At 35.9% G+C, this 21,564-nt stretch overlaps 1 protein-coding gene across 1 annotated transcript; it reads right to left on the reverse strand.

Annotated features, from left to right (window-relative positions):
• Positions 1-1,208: 1,208 nt before the first annotated feature.
• On the reverse strand, positions 1,209-21,218 carry gad2 (glutamate decarboxylase 2). Its single transcript, XM_039666464.2, has 17 exons — positions 20,996-21,218; positions 20,734-20,892; positions 20,394-20,456; positions 20,008-20,151; positions 19,261-19,494; positions 18,685-18,775; positions 17,962-18,074; positions 17,397-17,512; positions 15,571-15,650; positions 15,402-15,456; positions 15,181-15,297; positions 11,566-11,630; positions 10,962-11,040; positions 10,633-10,782; positions 8,629-8,736; positions 6,894-6,983; positions 1,209-2,069 (listed from the first exon to the last, which is right to left on the reverse strand). Exons 2-17 carry the CDS (start codon positions 20,804-20,806, stop codon positions 1,896-1,898), a joined length of 1,752 nt encoding a protein of 583 aa, XP_039522398.1. The 5' UTR covers positions 20,807-20,892; positions 20,996-21,218; the 3' UTR covers positions 1,209-1,895.
• Positions 21,219-21,564: the final 346 nt, after the last annotated feature.

The raw sequence follows: 21,564 nt of genomic DNA on the forward strand, positions 1-21,564 counted from the left end.
CTACACCTGACTCCACCCCTAAACCTAACCATCACGCGGGTTTCGACAAACCGTACGAATTCGTACGAGTGAGGTCATAGGAATTCATACGAATCAGCCACCTTTTACTCGCTCACAGAATTCGTCATGAGATAGCGTTGGTTTTTCAGCAAGGTCGACTGTTACGTTACAAGGATACAGGTAGTAATGTAGCATTAGCAAATCTAACTATAAAGCAACTCTCATCCTGAAACGAACAACCAAGCTGGGACACATTCAGACAACGCTCAGTTTCTTAAAACATCAAACTATGAACATCCATTGGACAGATCATCATCATACATATAAGCTAAAGTGCACACGCTCCTTTTCAGGAGAACTAGACAATACTGGCAATTAATACTAAGGCAATACAGTTACAAACACACAAAAATACAAATCGGCACAGGATGTCAAGTTTATCACTTGGGCACAAATACAACCAGTATTGGTTCAGAAATGGCTCTCATAACTACCGAAATGTGCTATAATAATCATTTCAAGTCAGTATGTTAAAATGCAGTGGCTTCAAGAGGATTTAAAGCCAGTTCCTTCATACACATATCTTTGCAGTTACATAAGTCATCATATTCAACACATCTGACACGCGCACACACAACCATTTATGATTAAATATTTGTTGAATAGAGAAAATAATATATATATTTTTTTTACCACACAAATAGACTCTGCCTTATATACAGTACAGTGATGTATTCACATAGATATGTAATTGATCAAGAACATCTTAAAAGTCTATTTACACTATCATAGGTACAGAACACTATTATGCTTATGTGTTGTTTTCTTTTTGGAGTTTATTTATAACATTAAATTTAGCTCTGTTAATACCCTGAATATCTATAATTCTGTATAAGAAAACTAAATAAGTACATGAACGGGTCGGTAAATTAAGAAATCTATTGCTATTATGTATGTAGAAAAGCGTGTTACTGCACGTTTAGAGTAAATTTGTTTTAATTTAAATACAGTATATAATGTGCATGTGCTGTTATTGTGTATTAAATAATATTTGATTTCTTTTTATATGAATTTTCTTAAAAGTGACCATTTACCCGGTCAGCGCCACGTTTACAACGAGTTTCCAAGAATAACTGCCATTCAAATGCTGTTTTATTGCACTTTTCCAAGAAGATACATTTTAATTAATTTTCTTTTTTGTTTTCATTATTATGATTTTAATTTTAACTTTAAGAAGCACAGAAGCATATCAAGGGGGCATGTTTATATAAAATTACTGTTCAGGAGCCTCTTGTCAATATCAATTTCCAGGCAGTCAAACTTTAAATTTGTGCTCATTTTTGCGCATACTTTTATTACCTTCAACTATTTATGAACTTCTTGGTCAAACTCGATACTCAACAGCTCAAAAGTCTTCTGAATCTTGACATATCAATAAAAGATAAGTCACACATTGTGATTGCAAAAGCTTAAGTTATGATGAAGTGTTTTTGGACAATTATGTGTCTTTACTATTATAATATAGTCATATATATTAACGAAACCTGGCACTTTGAATTACTTGTCAAATAGAAACTTATGACCTGCACTGAATAGAAGCAAATAACTCTTCATATTCATATTCATTAAACACATGTAAACAAACAAAGTAATGTCAAAGACACTAAGATAGACAGTAAAAGCAGACGGTAACACTTTTACAGGGCTTTGGAGCACGAAGCCCACAACAACGCTACAATACTAAAGTCTAGATATTTTCATACTGTCATTTTTTTAAATCATACTATCTTTATGTGACTTTGGAGAAGAGGAATCAAAGATTTACCGTTACATTCACAACAAATATTCGATCCATCCAGGGACACAAGAATAACAGGTTTTGGTGCGGTGAGTTTTTAAAGATCCTGCCCCAATCGCTCAATCTCTTCAATGAGGAAGTCAATGTCTTCAAAGGTGGCGGCTGGGTTGGAGATGACCATTCGGAAGAAGTTGACCTTGTCTCCTTGCGGCTGATAGCTCACCATGGTCGTTCCATACTCCATCATTCTGGCTTTGATTACAGGGGCAACCTGTGAGAGAACATTCTGTTAGCTTTGGGGTATACTTTGTACGATATACTTTGTGCTTCACGTTTTCGAATTTTTTTTACAGTTTGCCCTTGCAAAACTTGCTAGGGACTGCTGGTGTTTTTCATGGCATTGCTATATGGTTTCTAAAGTGTTCAGCGTACTTTTTAACACCACGCCTGCACACATATACAGTATATTCAAACACAGTACCTACAGACTGAACACGTAATACTAGTCCTTTCAAACGATTAAAATATTTAATTACGATTAATCGCATTAATAGCATAGTTAACTTACGATTAATCGCAATTAATCACACATTTTTATCTATTCTAAATGTCTTTTTGTCACATTATTTTTTTCTAATTTTAATGCTCTTATCAACATGAAAAAGTGGATCGGCTTGCTTTGTGCAAATGTTTTTTATTGAAAACAACATTGACATATACTGTGTTCAATTTCACACTAAAACATTCTCACTTGGAGCAAATAATCTCTCACACAATGTATCAATAAAAGGGTGAAAGAAATACTGACGAGGTCCAGATATTGACGAGGGGGAGGACAATTCGCATCAGCTGTGTGTGTGCTTGGCCATCAATGATAGCTCAGTTCACAACTTTTTAAAAGTACACTTTCTATTCAGAATCTCATTGGCATCCATTTCGGCGTCTCGCGCTCGTCATCCACTAAAAAAGTAAAGTTAACCTACTATTTGGACAGCTCGCAAGTGTGTTTCTGGTCTAGCTAGATCCGGCACTATGCCTTATTTCAAAACTTTTTGGATGGCAAAAAGTTTCTATTGGGCGCGCTGGTAATCGTGCGCCTGTTGCAAAAGCATGTACTGTAAAAAAAACCTACAAAGTTTGCTTGGCCAAAAAGGCTGTTAATCTCGCGATTAAAAAAAATAGTTGTGTTAAAATGGGTTTGCGTGAATGCCGTTAATAACGTGTTAAACCGACAGCTCTACGTAATACGCATGTGCACGTCGTCAGCGTTTTCACAGATTCGCGTTTTTGAAGTTTACGCGGAAAGAGTTTTTCGTAATTTTTCTAAGCCTTTGTACATTGGAACCCAAACAGTATGAATGGTTTGTGTTCTCGAGCCACCAGGCACTGTTGTTGTGCGGATGAGCGGGCCAGAGCGCATTAAGGGGTTTCTGTTAGAACGGTGTCGTGTAAGCAGCCCCTAAGTTCAGTGGTGGAGGAAGTACTGAATCTCAGTACTTAAGTAAAAGTACAAATAATCAGATAAATATTTCCTACTTTAGTAAAAGTAGAAGTAACACAATGACAACCATACTTAAGTAAAAAGTAAAAAGTACCTGATTTTAAATGTACTTTTAAGTATTAAAAGTAAAAGTACTTGCATAATAATTGATTCTCTTAATGACTATTTTCTAATGATTAATAAAACATTTAATTCTAACTCATTGAACCTAATAATCCTATAATGATGTTCAATAATGATGGAAAAAATTTTTTGTCACCATTTCTGAAACAAGCTTGCAATTGGGCAGCCATTTCCTTACTATATGTTAATAACTATGTTTGGCCGTAAACTCGATTAATTTATGGTGTAATTCTGAACCTCTTGGCTTGCCATAATCCTAACCAAACGTATATTACACACGGTGCGTTTCCTAAGCATGTAAAAACAAATTTTCGCGTATAAATTGCACGATAAACACACTGCGTGCAAGACGCATTTAGTTGATGTATCTATGGCAACCAAACGTCACTGGTGAGACAAACGTGCAACGTTTACGTTTTGGCAGGGGAAAAAACTGATCAGGAAATGTAATGAAAATGTAACAGAAGTTGTAGAAATGTAGTGGAGTAGAAAGTATAATAATTGCTGCAAAATGTAACGAAGTAAAAGTAAAAAGTATGCACTATTTATTCTACTTAAGTAAAGTAAAGATACGTGAAAAATGTACTTAAGTAAAGTAACGAAGTATTTGTACTTCGTTACATTCCACCACTGCCTAAGTTAATAACTAATGATCTCTGCAACGGAAGTGAATCAATCAAAACTAACTCTGAACAATAACTTTGTTCAAGAGCTGCTGTAAAGCCAGAACAATCTCTGTTACTTTAATTTTCAATTCCAATCACTGTTGCTACTTTGGAACAATCTATTCTCACTATTAAGTTGCTTATTAGCATGCATATTACTAGGATATATGCTGTTTATTAGTACTTATAAAGCACACATTAATGCCTTACCATATTCTACATCCCTAATCCACCCAATACCAAAACTAAACTAACTATTAATAAGCAGTAATTAGGAGGCAAAAGTCGTAGTTAGTTAATAGTGAGAATTGGACCCTAAACTAAAGACTGACCCAAAAAAGTAATATTTAAGCAAATACAATACAACTGCTAAAAGTGTTATATTCAAAGAAATAATAATTCAAAACATAATAATAAAATTTAAATACAGTCACTATTTACTCACTCTTGTGCCATTCAACAATTGTTTGTCTGTACAATAAAAGTCAACGGGATCCATAAAAAACATTGAACCCCATTGATTGTCATTGTATGGACAAAAAAAAAAAAAATAATCATTTTTGAAAATATGTATTATATTCCAGAAGAAAGAAAGTCATACAGGATTGTAACAACATGAGAGTGTGTAAATAATGACAATTTTCATTTTTGGTGAATTATCCTAGAGAAGGTCTTTGATACGGGACACCTAAAGGAAAATATAAGATGGGAGGAAAAATTATATGTCAGTGCTTTTGTGTTCTCTCGCAAATGTTTTGCTTTCCTCCTAGACACTTTGCATTCGCTCGCAAAACTTTTGAGTTCTTTGCAAACGAACAGAAAATTTTAGAGAGGGAACGCAAAGGTCTTGCGAGCGAAAGAAAAGTTTTTCGGGGGGAAAGAAAAGCATTGACATACATTTTCCTCACATCTCATTATTTTTTCCATTCCTTTAGGGGCTCCATAATTTGATAGCATAATTCAAAGCATAAAATGCGTTTTTTGCATTTATTTGGATGTACATTTAATATAGCATATAATATACTGTAGTATCAATGTGAGAGTTGAAAGACAATTATTTTCGAGTCAAAGCGAAGTCTCTATGTTAAGCAATTCAAGCTAAATTCATTGCAGAATCCTGTAATCAGAATAAAAGACACACAGTCAGTCATCACCACATAATTACACTCACTTCCCCTCAAATCTGTTGCAGGTTTCCAGCTATTAACAGCTGGCTTGTATCCAACACCTACAGTAACCTTCCATCTCTTTGAAACAAGCCTTGATATACTGGAACCTGTCCAGTGTCTTTTCATAGCATCAATACACAAACATATGTGTGTATCTTGTTAACTGAGAGTCTGCAGAAACCAGTTTCTATCATTTGTAACAGATAGAGCATGAGCATTCTAGTTTCAGGTATATGAGGATGGGTTTGTGGGTAGTGTTAGATAGAGAACCTCTTTGTATGACTAGCACGTGCACCATCTGTTCGGCCTAATTGCGGGTTAGAGCTTTGCTGGCATGGGAGTGACTGAAGAGCAGCCAGCCAATTAAAGGACACCTGATGAGCAGCCCCTCCCCCCACAGTGACATCACTGCAGAGATGTCATTTTAAATATATTTCTGCTTTGAATCATAGACATTACAAACAGACATCACCTTAACTGTCATGAGCTGAGACTTATTATTATGTTTGGGGCCCAAGTGCTATAACAGACATTTGAAATTACCATAATTTCCCTCTAGATTATTTTAATATCCCTCATGAAAAAGAACTACACTTTAACATACTTTTAAGAAGAAGACTAATTATGGAACAACATACTTTAAAAGAATATACTTAATTGCATGTTAATTGGAATGAAATGAAAATTTATATTTAATGCAATTAGCTGGTCTTTAGATTGCTTTTTTGACCCACTTTTAAAACTTAAGTACATCTTTGTATGTAAAAGTCTTTGAAATATGGTTAAAATGTACTGCCGGATGTACTGGCAAACATTTATGGTAAACTAAAATATTCTTTAATGTCACTTCTACTGAAACTTGTATGTCATGTATTTAAATGAAGAGTTCAGATGCAAAAGCCATTTGAAATTTTCTTCTGGAATGATCATTTTTATCAAGCTTGTATATTTAAGTTCAGTGATTTCACTTAAATGGCAATGATAATTACATATTAATTGTTATTTAAGTGAAATTACTCAACTTAAATATTCAAGTTTGATAAAAATCATTATTAAAGAAGAAAATTTCAAATGGCATTTAGAGGCTTTTGCATCTGAACTCTTCAAATATAGTTGTAATTACACATTTGTAATGATAAAGTCCCAAATTAGTACATTTAAAATAAATAAACTTAAAATGTTATATTGAATTACATACAGTTAAAAAGTATAATAATAATAATAAATACTTTTTAAATAATAATAAATAATACTAATAAAAATAATAAATAATACTAAATAATAATACTTTACATGATAATGATTTAAATACACTTTATTTAAACTATTAACCATTTTGAGTTATTTGAATATTTACATTCTGTATAAATTGAACATATATTTTATGTATTGTATAGGCTAATGGAGGATTGTTTGTTCTTTTGTTTATAATCCGTTCTTATAAGATAATAGCATGCAGTATCAACCTGATATCTCAATGTTAAATATGTTTTTGGGTTCGTTTAGATGATCTTGGTGTCTTTTAAACCACCCAAACCCAAACCGAATGTACCGCAAATGTACAGCAAAAGCAATATGCATCAGTTGAAATGTAAAAGTTCAGTTCACATCCATTGATTGAATCGAAGCTTTCTCACCTTGTGCAGACGCTTCGTCTTCTCCACTTTGTCCTCCAGGTTGCGCACACCCGGTGGAAGGTACCAGAAACACACATTGGTATGCTGAGGCTGCAAGGACACGAGACAACCAGATAGCATCAGCGTACGCACATGCAACACACACACAGACCTATCTCTCAATATAACGTACGACACACGCTTGCATAAATAGAGCACTCTGGGGAGTCCATTAAAGATCCGTGACGGAATATTCGATTAGGGACCGTCTGGGGCCATAATGGGAATTTTTTGTCGCTGTCAGTTTGGAAGCAGCCGTGTAATCTATTCAATCAAAAGGCTCTGCTTTGAGGGCTTTGAGCGCTTGAGCAGGTATAGCTCATAGACAGACACTACAGTCCATTAGAGGCCCTCATGGCCATTATGTGGCTCCAGGGGCCATGCCGGAGAAGAATGCCTCCATGCACCAGTGAAAAGGGTTCATTAGCCATTCAGATGGTGGGACACACAGACAAAACACAGATCGAGTCCTACACCACTGTGCTAGAACCAAAAAAGAGCTGGCTAAACATCAAATCGAGAGCTGAAATGTTTTGTTAAATGTCATTCGATCATACTGCAACACCGCAACCTTCCTCGCCTTGCACTGCACTGACTTCAACAAGAGCGCGCTCACCGAGAAGCCTCCAGCCAAATCATTTTGTCACATTGGCAGCAAGCACAATTTACATTTAAATGAGCCTCGAACGACTGCTCAGTCATTTCAAGGGTGAAACATTTCATGTTAGCTAAATTAGTGCACACAATCAGCTCTCAAAATTACTTAGGGATACAGGACTTGCATTTTATTTTAGAGAGGATCGCTGTTTTTTTAAAAAGACATCAAATGTGATTTAGAAATACTGTGTGTTTTGTATCTTTGGCAGATGTACTATTTCCTGACAATTTAAATAAAGAAATTATTAACTGTATTAATTTCCAACCCTACCATTCAATTCTGAATACATTTAAATAATTAAATAATAAATGAACCAGGGTACACAGTTCAGATTCAATAAAAAATTAAAAGAAAATAAATATGATTAAAGCAGTATCTATGAATTAATTAGCACATACATACACAGACACTAACGTTCAAAAGGTTGTGGTCAGTATGATTTTAAAAAATAATTAATACTTGTTTTCTGCAAGGACATTGATCAAAAGTGATGGTAAGGTACAAACTATTTCTATTTAAATAAATAAAATAAATTATGAATTTTTATATTCATAAATAAATCCTGAAAGAAATACGATGGTTTCCACAAAAATATGATATATGTTTCTTGAGAACATATGAAAAATATGTTTCTTGAGCAGCAAATCAGCATATTAGACACTGAAGACTGGAGTAATGATGCTGAAAATTCAGCTTTACCATCAAAGCAATACATTTTATTTTAAAATATATTCAAATAGACAACAAACCCTATTCATAAGCCTAGAGAAAGTGCACGCTTTTAATTAATGTTGTTGATTACAGACTCAAAAGTTTTGAGTAGTATGCATCTGTATCATGTTTAGCTCCGCACAGTCTTCTGAACATCAATATAACGCCCAATCAACACTGCAGATTATTTATTCAGGAAGAGATTTTCTCTTTTCTCTTTTCTTGAATTCTACTGAATAAAGTTTCTTGATTTCTACTGAATAAAAATCATTGATCATCAGATACAAGAGTAATCCAAAATAATTGAACACATCTAATGAGACTTACCTTTCCATCAAACACCATCTCATATCCTTCCCTGTCCTTGATCTTGTTGTAGAGATATTCTGAAAGCTCCAGACATTTGTCAATCTGAGACTCAAAACCAATAGTGCCCTTCAGAGAATAGAGAGAGTATACATTGTGATAATACATAACCTCACTGAACAATCAACCAATTTGACTGTACCTTGTAGCAAAACGACTGTTCCAAGTGTATTTAAAGGGGTCATTTAGGGCAGGACAGCTGTGATGCTGGTTTGTCTTAGCGTCAACTTAAATTCTTGTCTTAAAATAGTTAGGATAAAACGAAGTTTTAAAACGAAGTTAGGATAGCCTATGATAGGATAGTATAGGACGTAATAGGACGTAATAGTACAGGACGTAGGATAGTATACGACCTGAAAGGATAGGAGAGGTTAGCCTATAGGATAGGATAGGACAGCATGGGACAGGAGAGGACAGGACAGGATAGGATGGGATGGGATGGGATGGGAAAGGATAGGATAGGATAGGAAAGAATAGGATAGGATAGGAGAGAATAGGGTAGCCAATAGGATAGGGTAGGTTAGTCTATGATAGGATTAGGAGAGGTTAGCCTATAGGATAGGGGTCACCGTGATTTTGCCATGTAAGACATGGTCCTGGATCAACATATTTTGTTGATCCTGGATCAACATTCCTGTCCCAAAGTCCTTACCCGATCTCTACCCCTAAACCTAACCCTACCCATAACTTTTCCCTAAAATCAGAAGGTAATGAAAGGTGAATAGCACTGATGTTTAAGTACTTCACCCTGGTTCTAAGCCTAAATTTGACATAAACTGTAAATTTGTCCCTCAAATCTGATTGGTTGATTGGAAAGTTGATCCAGGACCAACAAAGATGTTGATCCAGGAACATGTGGTACTTGGTGAAATCACATTCACCATAGGATAGGATAGGACAGGATAACCTAGGAAATGATAGGATATAGGACAGGACAGCGCAACATGAAAGGATAGGAGAGGTTAGCCCAGGATAGGGTAGTACAGAATAGGACAGGACACGACATGAAAGGATAGGAGAGGTTTGCCTATAGGACAGAATAGGATAGGACAGGATGGGACAGAACAGGACAGGACAGGACAGGACAGGATAGGAAAGGAAAGGAAAGGAAAGGAAAGGAAAGCATAGCACAGGATAGGATAGGGTAGAATAGGATAGAATATGATAGGATTGGATAGGATAGGATAGGATAGGATAGGATAGGATTAGGAGAGGATGAGACACAACGCGACATGAAAGGATAGGAGAGGTTAGCCTAGGATATGTTAGGATAGGACAGGACAGGACACGACGTGACCTGAAAGGATAGGAGAGGTTAGCCTATAGGATAGGATAGGATAGGATAGGATAGGATAGGATAGGAAAGGAAAGGAAAGGAAATGAAAGGAAGGAAAGGAACGAATAGGATAGGAAAGGAAAGGAAAGAATAGGATAGGAAAGAATAGGATAGGATAGGATAGGATAGGATAGGATAGGATTAGGAGAGGATAAGTTAGCCTACAGGATAGGATAGGTTAGCCTAGAATAGGATTAGGAGAGGATAGGTTGGCCTATAGGATAGGACAGACAGACAGACATTTATCTAAACTATAACTCATGTTGTTATAGAGGGTGTGTGGGTGATGTCACCATTGGCCAGAGTGACTGTGGTCACGCCCACTGGGTGGCAAAAAGACTGAACGGCAGCATTAGTTTTCAACATGAATCCAGATGAATTTAGTGGTAATCTAGATCACTGGATCTTTTGTAAGTAGACAGGAACACTATATAGAATCCAATCTTTAGTTTAAAGCGTTTTCGCAGTTTCCCCTATTAAATCCAGTCACGCAGCAGCTCTTCTGCCACTCAGTCCGGCTGAGGGGACATGTCCCGGCGGGAAAGCGACGTCAATGCATACCCTCTATTTGTAGTTATAAGAAGTCTTTCGCAATATCAAGCAACATTTAACATAAAGCTGTACAATACCTTAGCTCTCCACATTAGCCATAGTTTGAAGATGTCCACATGGCGGCCGCACTGCAGGGCCTTGTCCCCTGTGTCATAGGACAGATCATAGTGCTTGTCCTGCTGGAACAGATAACAGGCCTGCATCTGATTGCAGCTCTGCATCAGTCCCTGGATCAGATAACAAGAAGACGAAGGAAACGAATTACAAAAAATAAAACAAATTTTTGTTGCAATGATTCTCACATGTTTTTAAGTATGACTGTGCATGTTTGAATACTTTTGGGGTATACATTTGTCATGTGATCATATGTTAAGTTTTGGTTTTGATAGAAAAAGAAGAGCCTCACCTCCTCTCGAACCAGTAGAGCAGAGCACTGCAAGGGCACAGCCATCATTTTATGAGGGTTCCAGGTCATAGAATTAGCCCTAAAATTGTATACAAAATTATTAAGATAGCACATGAATTAAATAAATAACCACAAAAAAAAAAATGTATTTTGATTTAGACCACATTTCTCCCCAAGGCACTGTGTTGTGCAGTAAAAAGTCTATAGAATAATTATCAAATCCAAAAAATAATGAAGTGTTGTCATGGTGGACTACTGTAGATATGTCACGCTGGTAGTGCTACATGCTGGGAAAGTACTAAAACTTGTTCTGTTAAACATGCTTAGACAAGAATTTAAGAAACATGCAGTAGTAAGAGTAACCCTTCGTAGCAGATTTAGACAGGTGGTGCTGAGGACGAGGAGGGATAAAAGGAAGAATTCTCACAGCTCGCACAGAGAATGTGCACTAACTAGATAAGTTGGGATAATAAAGAGTTATGTAGATGAAGAAGTGTGACCACAAGGGCTTGGCACCAGCACTGAGAGAACCAATCAGCCCACAAACAGATGTTCATAACTGAACTAGACATCTAGGTCGATAAGAACTGCAGATTGTACTGACCTCTCGACTCCATTCAGCTTCCACCGGTGTTTCCGGGACATTAGTAAACTTCCGCCCCATGCTCCCTGTAGGAGCACAGAGACAACAGTCAGAAAGTTTGTCTTTCTCGTTTTTAAAAAAAGGAAGGAAGGTTTAATCTAGATGAAGCTCCAACCATTTAATCCAATTGGCTGCAATGAGCACCACTTGAGAAATGACTGAAAGCATAACACTCATCTTTATTATTACATTTATAAAGGCAGATCGGTAACACTTTAGAATACTGTATCTTACTTACTGCAGAATTAATAAGGAATTATTAAAGAACTAATAGGTAATTCTTCATTAACTACTTCTTCACTACTGTTAACTACTAAGGAAGATGTGTTAACTAATCAGTATGTAATATAATTTTATGATTGTGTTATCAGTTAGTTAAACAATAAAAAATGAACTCTGTCATACCTACTGAAGAACTACTACTAATTATAATTAAGTAACTACTGAACAGTCATACAAAACTAACCTCCTATTATTTGTATATTTTATATACAGTACCGTGTGTGTCTGTTTTCCTCAGCATAGAATGCCACTGAGTAAATTCATGTATTTGAGGCAACGACTGAGGGAAACTGAAAATATAGAGAACCAGTGTTGTGCAAGTTACTTCCAAACTGTAATACATTAGGTATTACTTGTTACTGTTATTTAAAAGTAATTCATTACCTTACAATATTACTGTCCCAGAATTGTAATGCGTTACATTACTCATGTATTACTTTTGACTTACTTTTACCAAAATAACTAAGTAGAACTTAACTTTTGGGCTGTAACGATATGCAATATGAAACCGAAATCGTGATTCGCCACACGACTCAGATCCACAAACCTACAGATTCGCGACACACCTCTTCCAACTCCAGCGTTATTCTCCTTACCGTCCATATCCAATGCTGCCTTATCTTTAAATTAGGCTATTAGTATTATTATTTGAAGTTAACATTATAAAATACGTAGACACCACAAAACTAGTTGAGGATAAATTATTTAAAATTGGGGAAGTCCAGCATTATGGACATGACATTTGCAGTCAAAACTTGAAAATAAAAATTCTCAGAAAATACATGTATTGAAACGTATATAGACTACTTCCTTAAAGAACTCCAGACATTAGACAAATATCAGTCTATGTTTTATTTTTAATATTAGGGAAAAGATTTATGAGTGACAAAAAAATAGGAGGCAAAATATATTTTTTGTAATTCTGTTAATTACACTGCGCAAATCGGGTGAGGAAGGGTTGGCTTTCCAGTCTCCATAGTACTTAAAATATTCATTTTATTTTAGTTTTCGTGTTCGCATTTATGAGGAAAAAACAATGTTACAGACGCGACCGCTCTGAACTGGCACTAAAAGACTGCTTTAAAACTTTCACATAGTCTGTTGCCTTTAAGAAGTAAAAGCAGACAATACACTGTAATACAACTGTAATACAAGCCTCACTGAACATGTAACGAGTAAAATATTACTGAAAATTGATTAGTAATGTCTTACACTACTGCGTTACAGCAAAAAGTAATATGTTACTGTAATGTATTACTTTTGTAATGCGTTACTCCCAACACTGTAGAGAACTTATTAGTAATTAATAAATAAGTATCAAAAAATTCTGCAGGAATTACTTAGAAGCTGGAACAGTATTCTAAAGTGAAAATATAGGGAACCCATTAGTAATTAATAAAGAATTATCAAATAATTATCTTGGAATTAGGCTACTTATAATCTGAAACAGTCTTCTAAAGTGAAAATATAAGGAACTTATTAGTAATTAATAAATAACTTTTTAATAGTTCTTCAGGAATTACTTAGAAGCTGGAACAGTATTCTAAAGTGACAATACAGGGAACCCATTAATAATTATCAAATTAATTATCTAGGAATTAGGCTACTTATAACCTGAAACAGACTTCTAAAGTAAAAATATAAGGAACTTATTAGTAATTAATAAATAATTATTAGATAGCCCTTCAGGAATTACTTAGAAGCTGGAACAGTATTCTAAAGTGACAATTTAGGGAACCCATTAGTAATTAATAAAGAATTACCACATACTTCTGACTCAAATCAAACTTACTGTAAATAAAAAAAAATATTAGCCTATATATATTAACGTAATCATCTAAACCTTTGTAAAATACACGACAGTTACTTGCGACAAAGGCGAAGAGAAGTGAAAAAGGCAACAGTGGCAAGAAACCAAAACTCCATCAGGTGACAGAATGGAGAAAAAAAACTCTTGGGAGAACCCAGGCTCAGTGTATGTGGCTACCGCCATATTGCCGGAACTTGAATGGTGCAAAATAAGTTTGAAATGTATAAGAACTAAGTATAATAATAAGGTGTAATATACATGAGATGTTTTTGCTTATTTGCAGATCATAGCCTATAGGTAAATGTCTGCACTTATTTTTCTTATTAGTGCTGAAGAATGACAAACTGACTACTGTGTATGACTGTTAATTAGTAGTTACTTCATAGTTATTTTTCTTGAACCTTAATTAATAGATAATTAATAGTAGTAGTTCTTCGGGAGGTATGACAGAATTCATTAGCTATTGATTAACTAACTGATACTTAACACAATCATAAAATTATATTACATACTGATTAGTTAACACATCTTCCTTAGTAGTTAACAGTAGTGACTTAAGTGTTAATAAAGAATTACCTATTAGTTCCTCATTAATTCCTTATTAGTTATGCAGTAAGTAAGATACAGTATTCTAAAGTGTTACTGGCAGGTCTTATGTTTTCTTTCATGATTATATTCATATACATTATATTGACAGATCATTTGAGATTGCAGAGGAGTGGGATACAGGTCTCATCTGTACTTCATGTCTAACTGCTGCCTTGAGTTGATAACTAAGACTAAGTACATCCAAATGTTATTTGTGTCTTTGAGCTCCAGCATGCCTACACAATATGTCCGTGTGGCTGTTGAAATGCCAGAGGTGTTTCCATTGTAATATTGAGGATTTATATCAGGTGCATAAGAATGAATACACACATGGACACACTCACTCAGACTGATTCCTTGAAGGTAGATGAAGCTAAATTTCAAAAGCTACATTTAATGTATTGCATGCATGCCAAATTAACTCGATGCCAAATTTCAAACACAGCTGGGTCAATAGAAACAAATCATGAGATTTTAAGAAAATTCTGGGTGGTCCTCTGCTGGTCAGAGTGGGGTTTTTTTTTTTTAGCACATTTGTTGGTTACTAGGAAATTGCTGTATCCACTAATTAAAAATCAGAAGTTTGACTGCTTAGAAACTAACAGCAAATCTTTACTCAACAGTACAGGAGTTCAACATGGCTTCCTTCAAATCCCTGACTTTATGTATAAACATTAAATACCCTTTTCTTAAAACCTATAGAGCTCACCAAGACTCAATAGTCATACGATACAGTAATGCAGAGCAACCAAGAAGGTCCTCAGTTCTCCATCCAGAGAATGATACTTAGGCTTTGCCAACACTGAGATCACTCTTGGATCACAGTCCACTGTCTGTATTTCACAGGTGAAACGTTCAGGAAGTTCATGTAAGTTCAGGGCATCAGATCTACTCACATCCACATGCATCCAGACTTCATGCTTCTTGCAGATGTCCGCTATAGCGATCAAAGGATCAAAGGCGCCATAAACCGTAGTGCCGGCCGTGGCGCTGACGAAGAACGGCACGTCTCCCTGTGAGAAAGAAATCAGTGGGTTATTCAAGGGACAGATTACTCAAACAGACTCAAGAAGAGAGACACATGAGACGGTCGTGGAGATACGGTTATTGAAATTACCTTCTGCTTGGCTTCAATGATCCTCCTCTCAAGGTCGGAAGGAATCATCTTACCCCTGGCAGAAATGAGAACAGTAAAGCTGAAGTCATATGGTTTATTATGTTAAGACACACATTTCTCAGTCGTGCAGTCATGAAGTCATGCTTCAGTTGTGACAATTCAGACTAACCTTTCATCAGCTTTAATACAGATGACACTTTCTGTACCGATTCCAAGTGCGGCTGCTCCTTTCTTGATTGAAAAGTGACTCTGAAAGGCATAATGATAGAATAATACACTGTAAAAAAATGATTGTGATTTTAACAGTAAAAGACTGTAAAAATGCTACAGTGAAAAACTTAATTGGTTAACAGAAAGTTTCCTTACTATATACGGTAAATAACTGTGATATACAATATACTGCATAATGGTACATTTAATGTAATTTTACTGTAAAATACTGTTAAATTTACAGTATTTAAGTCTTTGTATAATTTACAGTAAAAAAATGTAAATTGATATTCCCACAATTCCCTGCGTGACACTTCACATTTAATGTATTTTAACTGTTTCATCATAATTTTCTTATCTAATCGGTTATGTAGCCTACATTAGGGTTTTATGTTACATCTAATGTTGTTAAATTAATGCTTATTGCATTTTTGAAATTTCAACATGTTATCATGATGGTGTTTAATGTTTGTGTGAATGACACTGTGCAGCTTCCATATAATAGTATGAACTTCCTTGTGGAAGAGCTGATTATGATTAGCTTTGATTGATCATTTGACTCTTATTTCTCCTGTGATTGTTGGCTGTCAGTCTATTACAATTGAACAAAACAGATATTAATACTTCAAAGGTCAGCAAATTAAAATTACATCAGATAATGAAATACGGTTTATTGCTGTAAAATTAAATACGGTTAAAAATCTGTAAAACCTAAAATGTTGCTACCGTATTTTTAACAGGAAAACTCTGGTGACCACGTCCACAGCTGCCAGTTTTTCCATTAAATTTAACGGATTAAACTGCACTCAGAATATTATTGTATTCATTTGCTGGAATTATTAATAATAAAAGTAATCATATTCATTTTTGCCCAATTTAATTTCATCTTTATTTATTTTTTAATATTTCACAAAATAATATTTAATGCAAAATTGACATAAGATGAACAGATTGAATTTAGGCTTTTATTCACATATAAACATTGATCAGAAAACATAACCAGAAGCTCAACCAAACCTGCTTGACGCACAAGAACATCTCCCGGAAGCTCAAACGTGCAGTAACACGAGAATGATCCTCATTGGTTCTCACACGTCCGCTACTGATGTGTGCGTCAATGAAAATTGATGTGAATTAAAGCCTAAATTCAATCTGTTCATCATTTCATGTTTCATATGGATTAGTTTTACGATCTCTTTATATTGCCTATAAGCATCAAAGTGGTAGTTGCATTGCTGTCAACAGAGGGACAGAAATGTCGCACATTCGGTCAAAAAGACCTTCATTTGTGTTCTGAAAACAAACGAAAGTCTTAGGGGTTTGAAATAACTCGAGGGTGAGTAAATAATAAAAGAATTTTAATTTTTGGGTGAACTAGATTTAAATCTCCTGTCTGGTTTGTTTGTCGGACAAAATGGCGGATTCAGCATTATGATTGGTCATATCACCTGTCAATCAAACTGTAATGTGAAAAACGAATTGGGGTCTGTATTCACAAATAACTGGTCATTTAATAATGGCCATAAACCATATTGCATTAAAAAAAGGGCTACTATTTGGACACCAAGGATTGAGTCATGTGCAGTGACTGACAACATTTATTTGTAATTGAGTAACTTCTCTGTGTTCTTTAAAATACTACCCGAAAATAAGTAGAATGCTGTTAAGGAGTCAAGAAATAAAAAATACAGTAAGTTGACTTGTTGCTTTTTAGGAGAAACATCTTTACTACAGGTTGTTGTTAATTATTAAAAATACATGAGAGGGAAATAAAAATGGACGTACATGTTCAGATGTGAAGGCCACCAGTCTGGGTACGGATGACATTCCTTTCTCCTTCACCTCAGGGAACATTTTATAGCGAGCCAGTAGCATGGCATACATGTTGGAAATGGCGCCACCTAGAGAACGATAAAGCAATCCTTCCATTCCATCACTCAGGCAAAGCTTGACTCCTGTCAGTTTTTACTCAAGCCTTCTCTGCTCTAATTCTCCACATCCCAATTGTGATCTGTTTATCAGTGCCTAAAATCTGAGTCAATTAAAAGGCTTGTTTTTTTCCATAGTGGGGCAAAGAAAAGCAGTGCAGAAATTACAATCATTTGCATCAGTTTCACATTTTTGTTCTTTAATTTGTTTGGTTAGAGTCACGTTCATTGTTAGATAACACTTTTACAACCCAACAGCACAAATAACTGAGATTCTTCCTTTCAAGATCCTCAAAGAGTAACAGAGCCCTCATGTCTTAAAAACTTCAGACTGTTAGCCAATTCCTGCGCTTGTGCTCCCATGGCAGCAGAAACACTCAGCGCTAGAATAAGGCAGGTCACTCAGATTGACAGCTTCTTACCCGGAGAGAATATGCCATCACCGCGACCGTCCTGCCAGCCAATGATCTCCCTCATCTTCTTCAGCGTGACGTACTCCAACAGCACGAAGACTGGAGCCACCTCATAGGTGAACCTGTTTGCACAGAGATCACATGACCCAGTTACACAAGCCAGAAAAAAATGTCACGACAACCTGTTTCGCAACTGATGTTTGAGGGCAATTGTGCAAGAGTCTGCAGGTTTTACAGCCGTGTGTCATTGCCAGCTTAAAACGATGATGGAAATAAAATTCTAACAAGACATGAATTTTTATAATATTTAGATTTCTTTAAACAAATTTTCTACAATAATACATTTGATTTCTAAAATAGCCAATTAAACAAACTGAAAAACCTGTTATACCCTCTCAGAAACTGTTACATTGTTATTACATCGTTATTACATTGCATCTGTTAAATTTAAACTTTGACTACCAACATAAAATACCTTTTTATCACCCTGAAAATGAAATTCCATATTATTTTCTCTTTTAGAATGAATCTGAGCACAAGATGAGAGAGGGGATGTTATATTTGCTGCTCTGATTTCATCTGTGCTTTTCATTTTATTCCTTTCAACTGATATCTATCAGGTTAAGGCCGCCACCACAAAGACCAGGTCAAAATAATGCTTATGAAGGCAGAGAAAACGGAAATGATCTCAACCTGCTTTGTATTTTAATAGAAAGAGATACACACACTCACATATTGGTGTTGGCAGTGGATGTGAGCCAATCTGCAGCCAAGCCAACCATGTCTAACCCAGTGGAGAGCTGATTGAAATACCTGGGATGTGCTGAAGATTGACACAACAGAAAATACAAAATTAATAAATTGAATGACTTAACATATTTATGCCCAATTGATAGTCCACAATTTATTTATAATCACTTGCGCTTAATGTAAAAGCTCAAATGAATCTCACACCAGCGTAGACAGCCATAAATCATCAATCAATCTTTCTGATCATTCATATAATTCCCAAAGCGAAAACCACTTGTCAAAATAATTTCTCTTAATTAAAATGCCACCAGATAAAATAAAATCGTCCCTTGACGCATTCATTTAATATCACGTCATGTTCCGATCTGATTCGATTCGCCTTCAGGCACACACTGCGGTCTGAAATAATCTGTTTTACAAGCGAGGCAATCAATAAAACAATTGTTATAATGTATAGGCTAATGTATATTAAAAATATAGGATATATAAAAATATATGTATATATATTTTAGTAGCCTATCTATATGAATCCCATTGTTTTCTAATTAAAACACTCACCAGTTTTGATGGCGTATTTTAGCGTAGCGCGACAGCTGATCAGAATATCATCCAAAGTCTCGGGTTCGTCCGAAAGCTCCCAATTATTCCTTTGGAGCAATTCATTTGGATAGTGAAAATCAATCACTTTCGTTGATCTGTCAAAAGATTCCACTATATAAGCCAGCAATATATCAACAACCTCCTGCAGAAAATTCAGAGTCTTCGCGTCCCCGTCCAATGCAGGTAAAAGATCTGTAAATAATAATAATACAGAATGACTGCATTACAATAACAGATGATGGTGTTTAGTGCAAAGAGCAAAAGTGAAATCGCATAATTTAACCTTGAATAAAAAAAGGACAATCAGCATGATACTAGCCTTTTTATTCAATAATTTACACAACAATGCACAGGCACGATTTTATTTAACTTAGCCTATTCTTTATTTTTATTTTTTTATATAGGCTATATAATTGTATTAATTCACAATAATGAAATTTAAAAATGGCATATTAAAATAAGTAGCCTTTGAAACAGACGACGTCCAAAATCAATAAATAGCCTATTATAGCCTATTAAAAAAAAAATATAGGCCTAATAATAACAGTATTTTAACGAAAAACGCCGCCTCGATGAACATACCACAAACAAAACTGACACCATAAAGAAATCGAATAACCAATATAACCATGATTTCTAGACGATGTGTCCCTTTATTCGGGTGTGATCTGTACCGTGATAGAGATGTAATATGAGGTGATTTACCTGTTGAATAGAGATCAGAGAAACCCACGGTGGCTTTGGAGCAGTTACAGGGTTTATTACAGGCGCAGCTCTCTGCTGTAGACTCATCTTCGGCTTTAACTGAGGCTTGAGCTGCTTTCTCAGCCTCTCCGACATTTAATAGAGCTACAGGAGAAACCGTTACTCTATTAACTGAGTAAAAAAACAGAACCTCAATTGTAGGCTAGCAAAGGGTTAGTTTTTTTTAACGGCACCTATAATTCGTGTAAGAGTTTTCAGAATCTATAGACTCCAAAAACGAAAATATGCTTTTATAAATGATTTACACTTCACATTTTATGAATATAGGTGACAGGCACAGATAAAGATGTTAAATAGGCTAGACTTCATGTTAAAAATAAACGTACCACATAATTTGGAGCCGATCCCTCCGGAGAATTTCTGGGCCGCCGCCTGACACCATGCTCTGGCTGAAACGATCAAGTGCGTGATTTAAACACCAGATCCGTCACAAAACTTCCATTAAGACCATCAATTAGCCTATCCATGGCATGGAATTTGCCTTAAAATACCGAACTAAATTCGGTTGTTTATCACACGACACACCTGACATGACATTTCAAGGTTTAAAATAACCTTGAGCATTCAAGACACAATAAATGTCGCATTTCTTTGTCTCATAGCCACTAATAAATAAATAAAAAAAAAACACAATTTCAGGATTCCTTTTGACGCCACGCCACTTACGAGTGTTCGGACTTTGACTGCCATCTCCAGCCGGGTTTTCAGCACCCATAAACCAAAACCCGTGTGATGCCATCGCGAACAGAGCGGATCAGAGCAGAACCAGAGAGACGCGAGCAGCAGCCATCCAGACGCGCGTCACGGGGGAACGGGAGCTCAATCCTGCCCAATGCGCAGAAAATACAGCTGCGTATTCACAATCACACCTGTACAAACGCGTCAAATTACCTTACTTTCTAAGGCGCTCATAAAAAGATGTTCAAACCCCTCTGATGGAGAACAGCCGAGACAGAGTGTCTTTATTCAATTGGTGCGCCGTGCGCAATGATTTGGAGCAGCCGTCACTGAACTCACGGAGAAACACTGGCACTGATGGAGACACATGCATCCACTGACTCTCATTCTCTTTCACGTGGCTCAGCTGCAAATGCAAGTTGAGGATGCACAGTACATTTACAAAAAACGCACTCGTAGCAATCCGTAGCGCGGGCTCTCCAACATGCAAACTTGCAACTTTAGTGGTAATAAAAGCTTCTTGTTGCGTAAAGATAATCCGCCTCACGTCACCAGAGAAATTCCGACGCGATTCGGCTCATGACGACACTATTTTGCGTCGTTAATCGTGACCACACACACACACACACTAGTTTATGAACCCCCTGGCGCACCACCCGCATCTGTGCTGAAGGCACAACCGGTTTTTTTTTTTAGATTCTGTAATTGCTTTACTCTAATATTGAACAGACCTCATCAGAGGAAGGAGGAGCAGACGGGCTGCTATGGACCATGACATTCAGATCTGTGGTCTATATCCCTGCCCCCCATATGAAAATT

Source organism: Pimephales promelas, chromosome 22 (genome assembly GCF_988280905.1).
Source record: "Pimephales promelas chromosome 22, fPimPro1.hap1.1, whole genome shotgun sequence".
Taxonomy (NCBI): domain Eukaryota; kingdom Metazoa; phylum Chordata; class Actinopteri; order Cypriniformes; family Leuciscidae; genus Pimephales; species Pimephales promelas.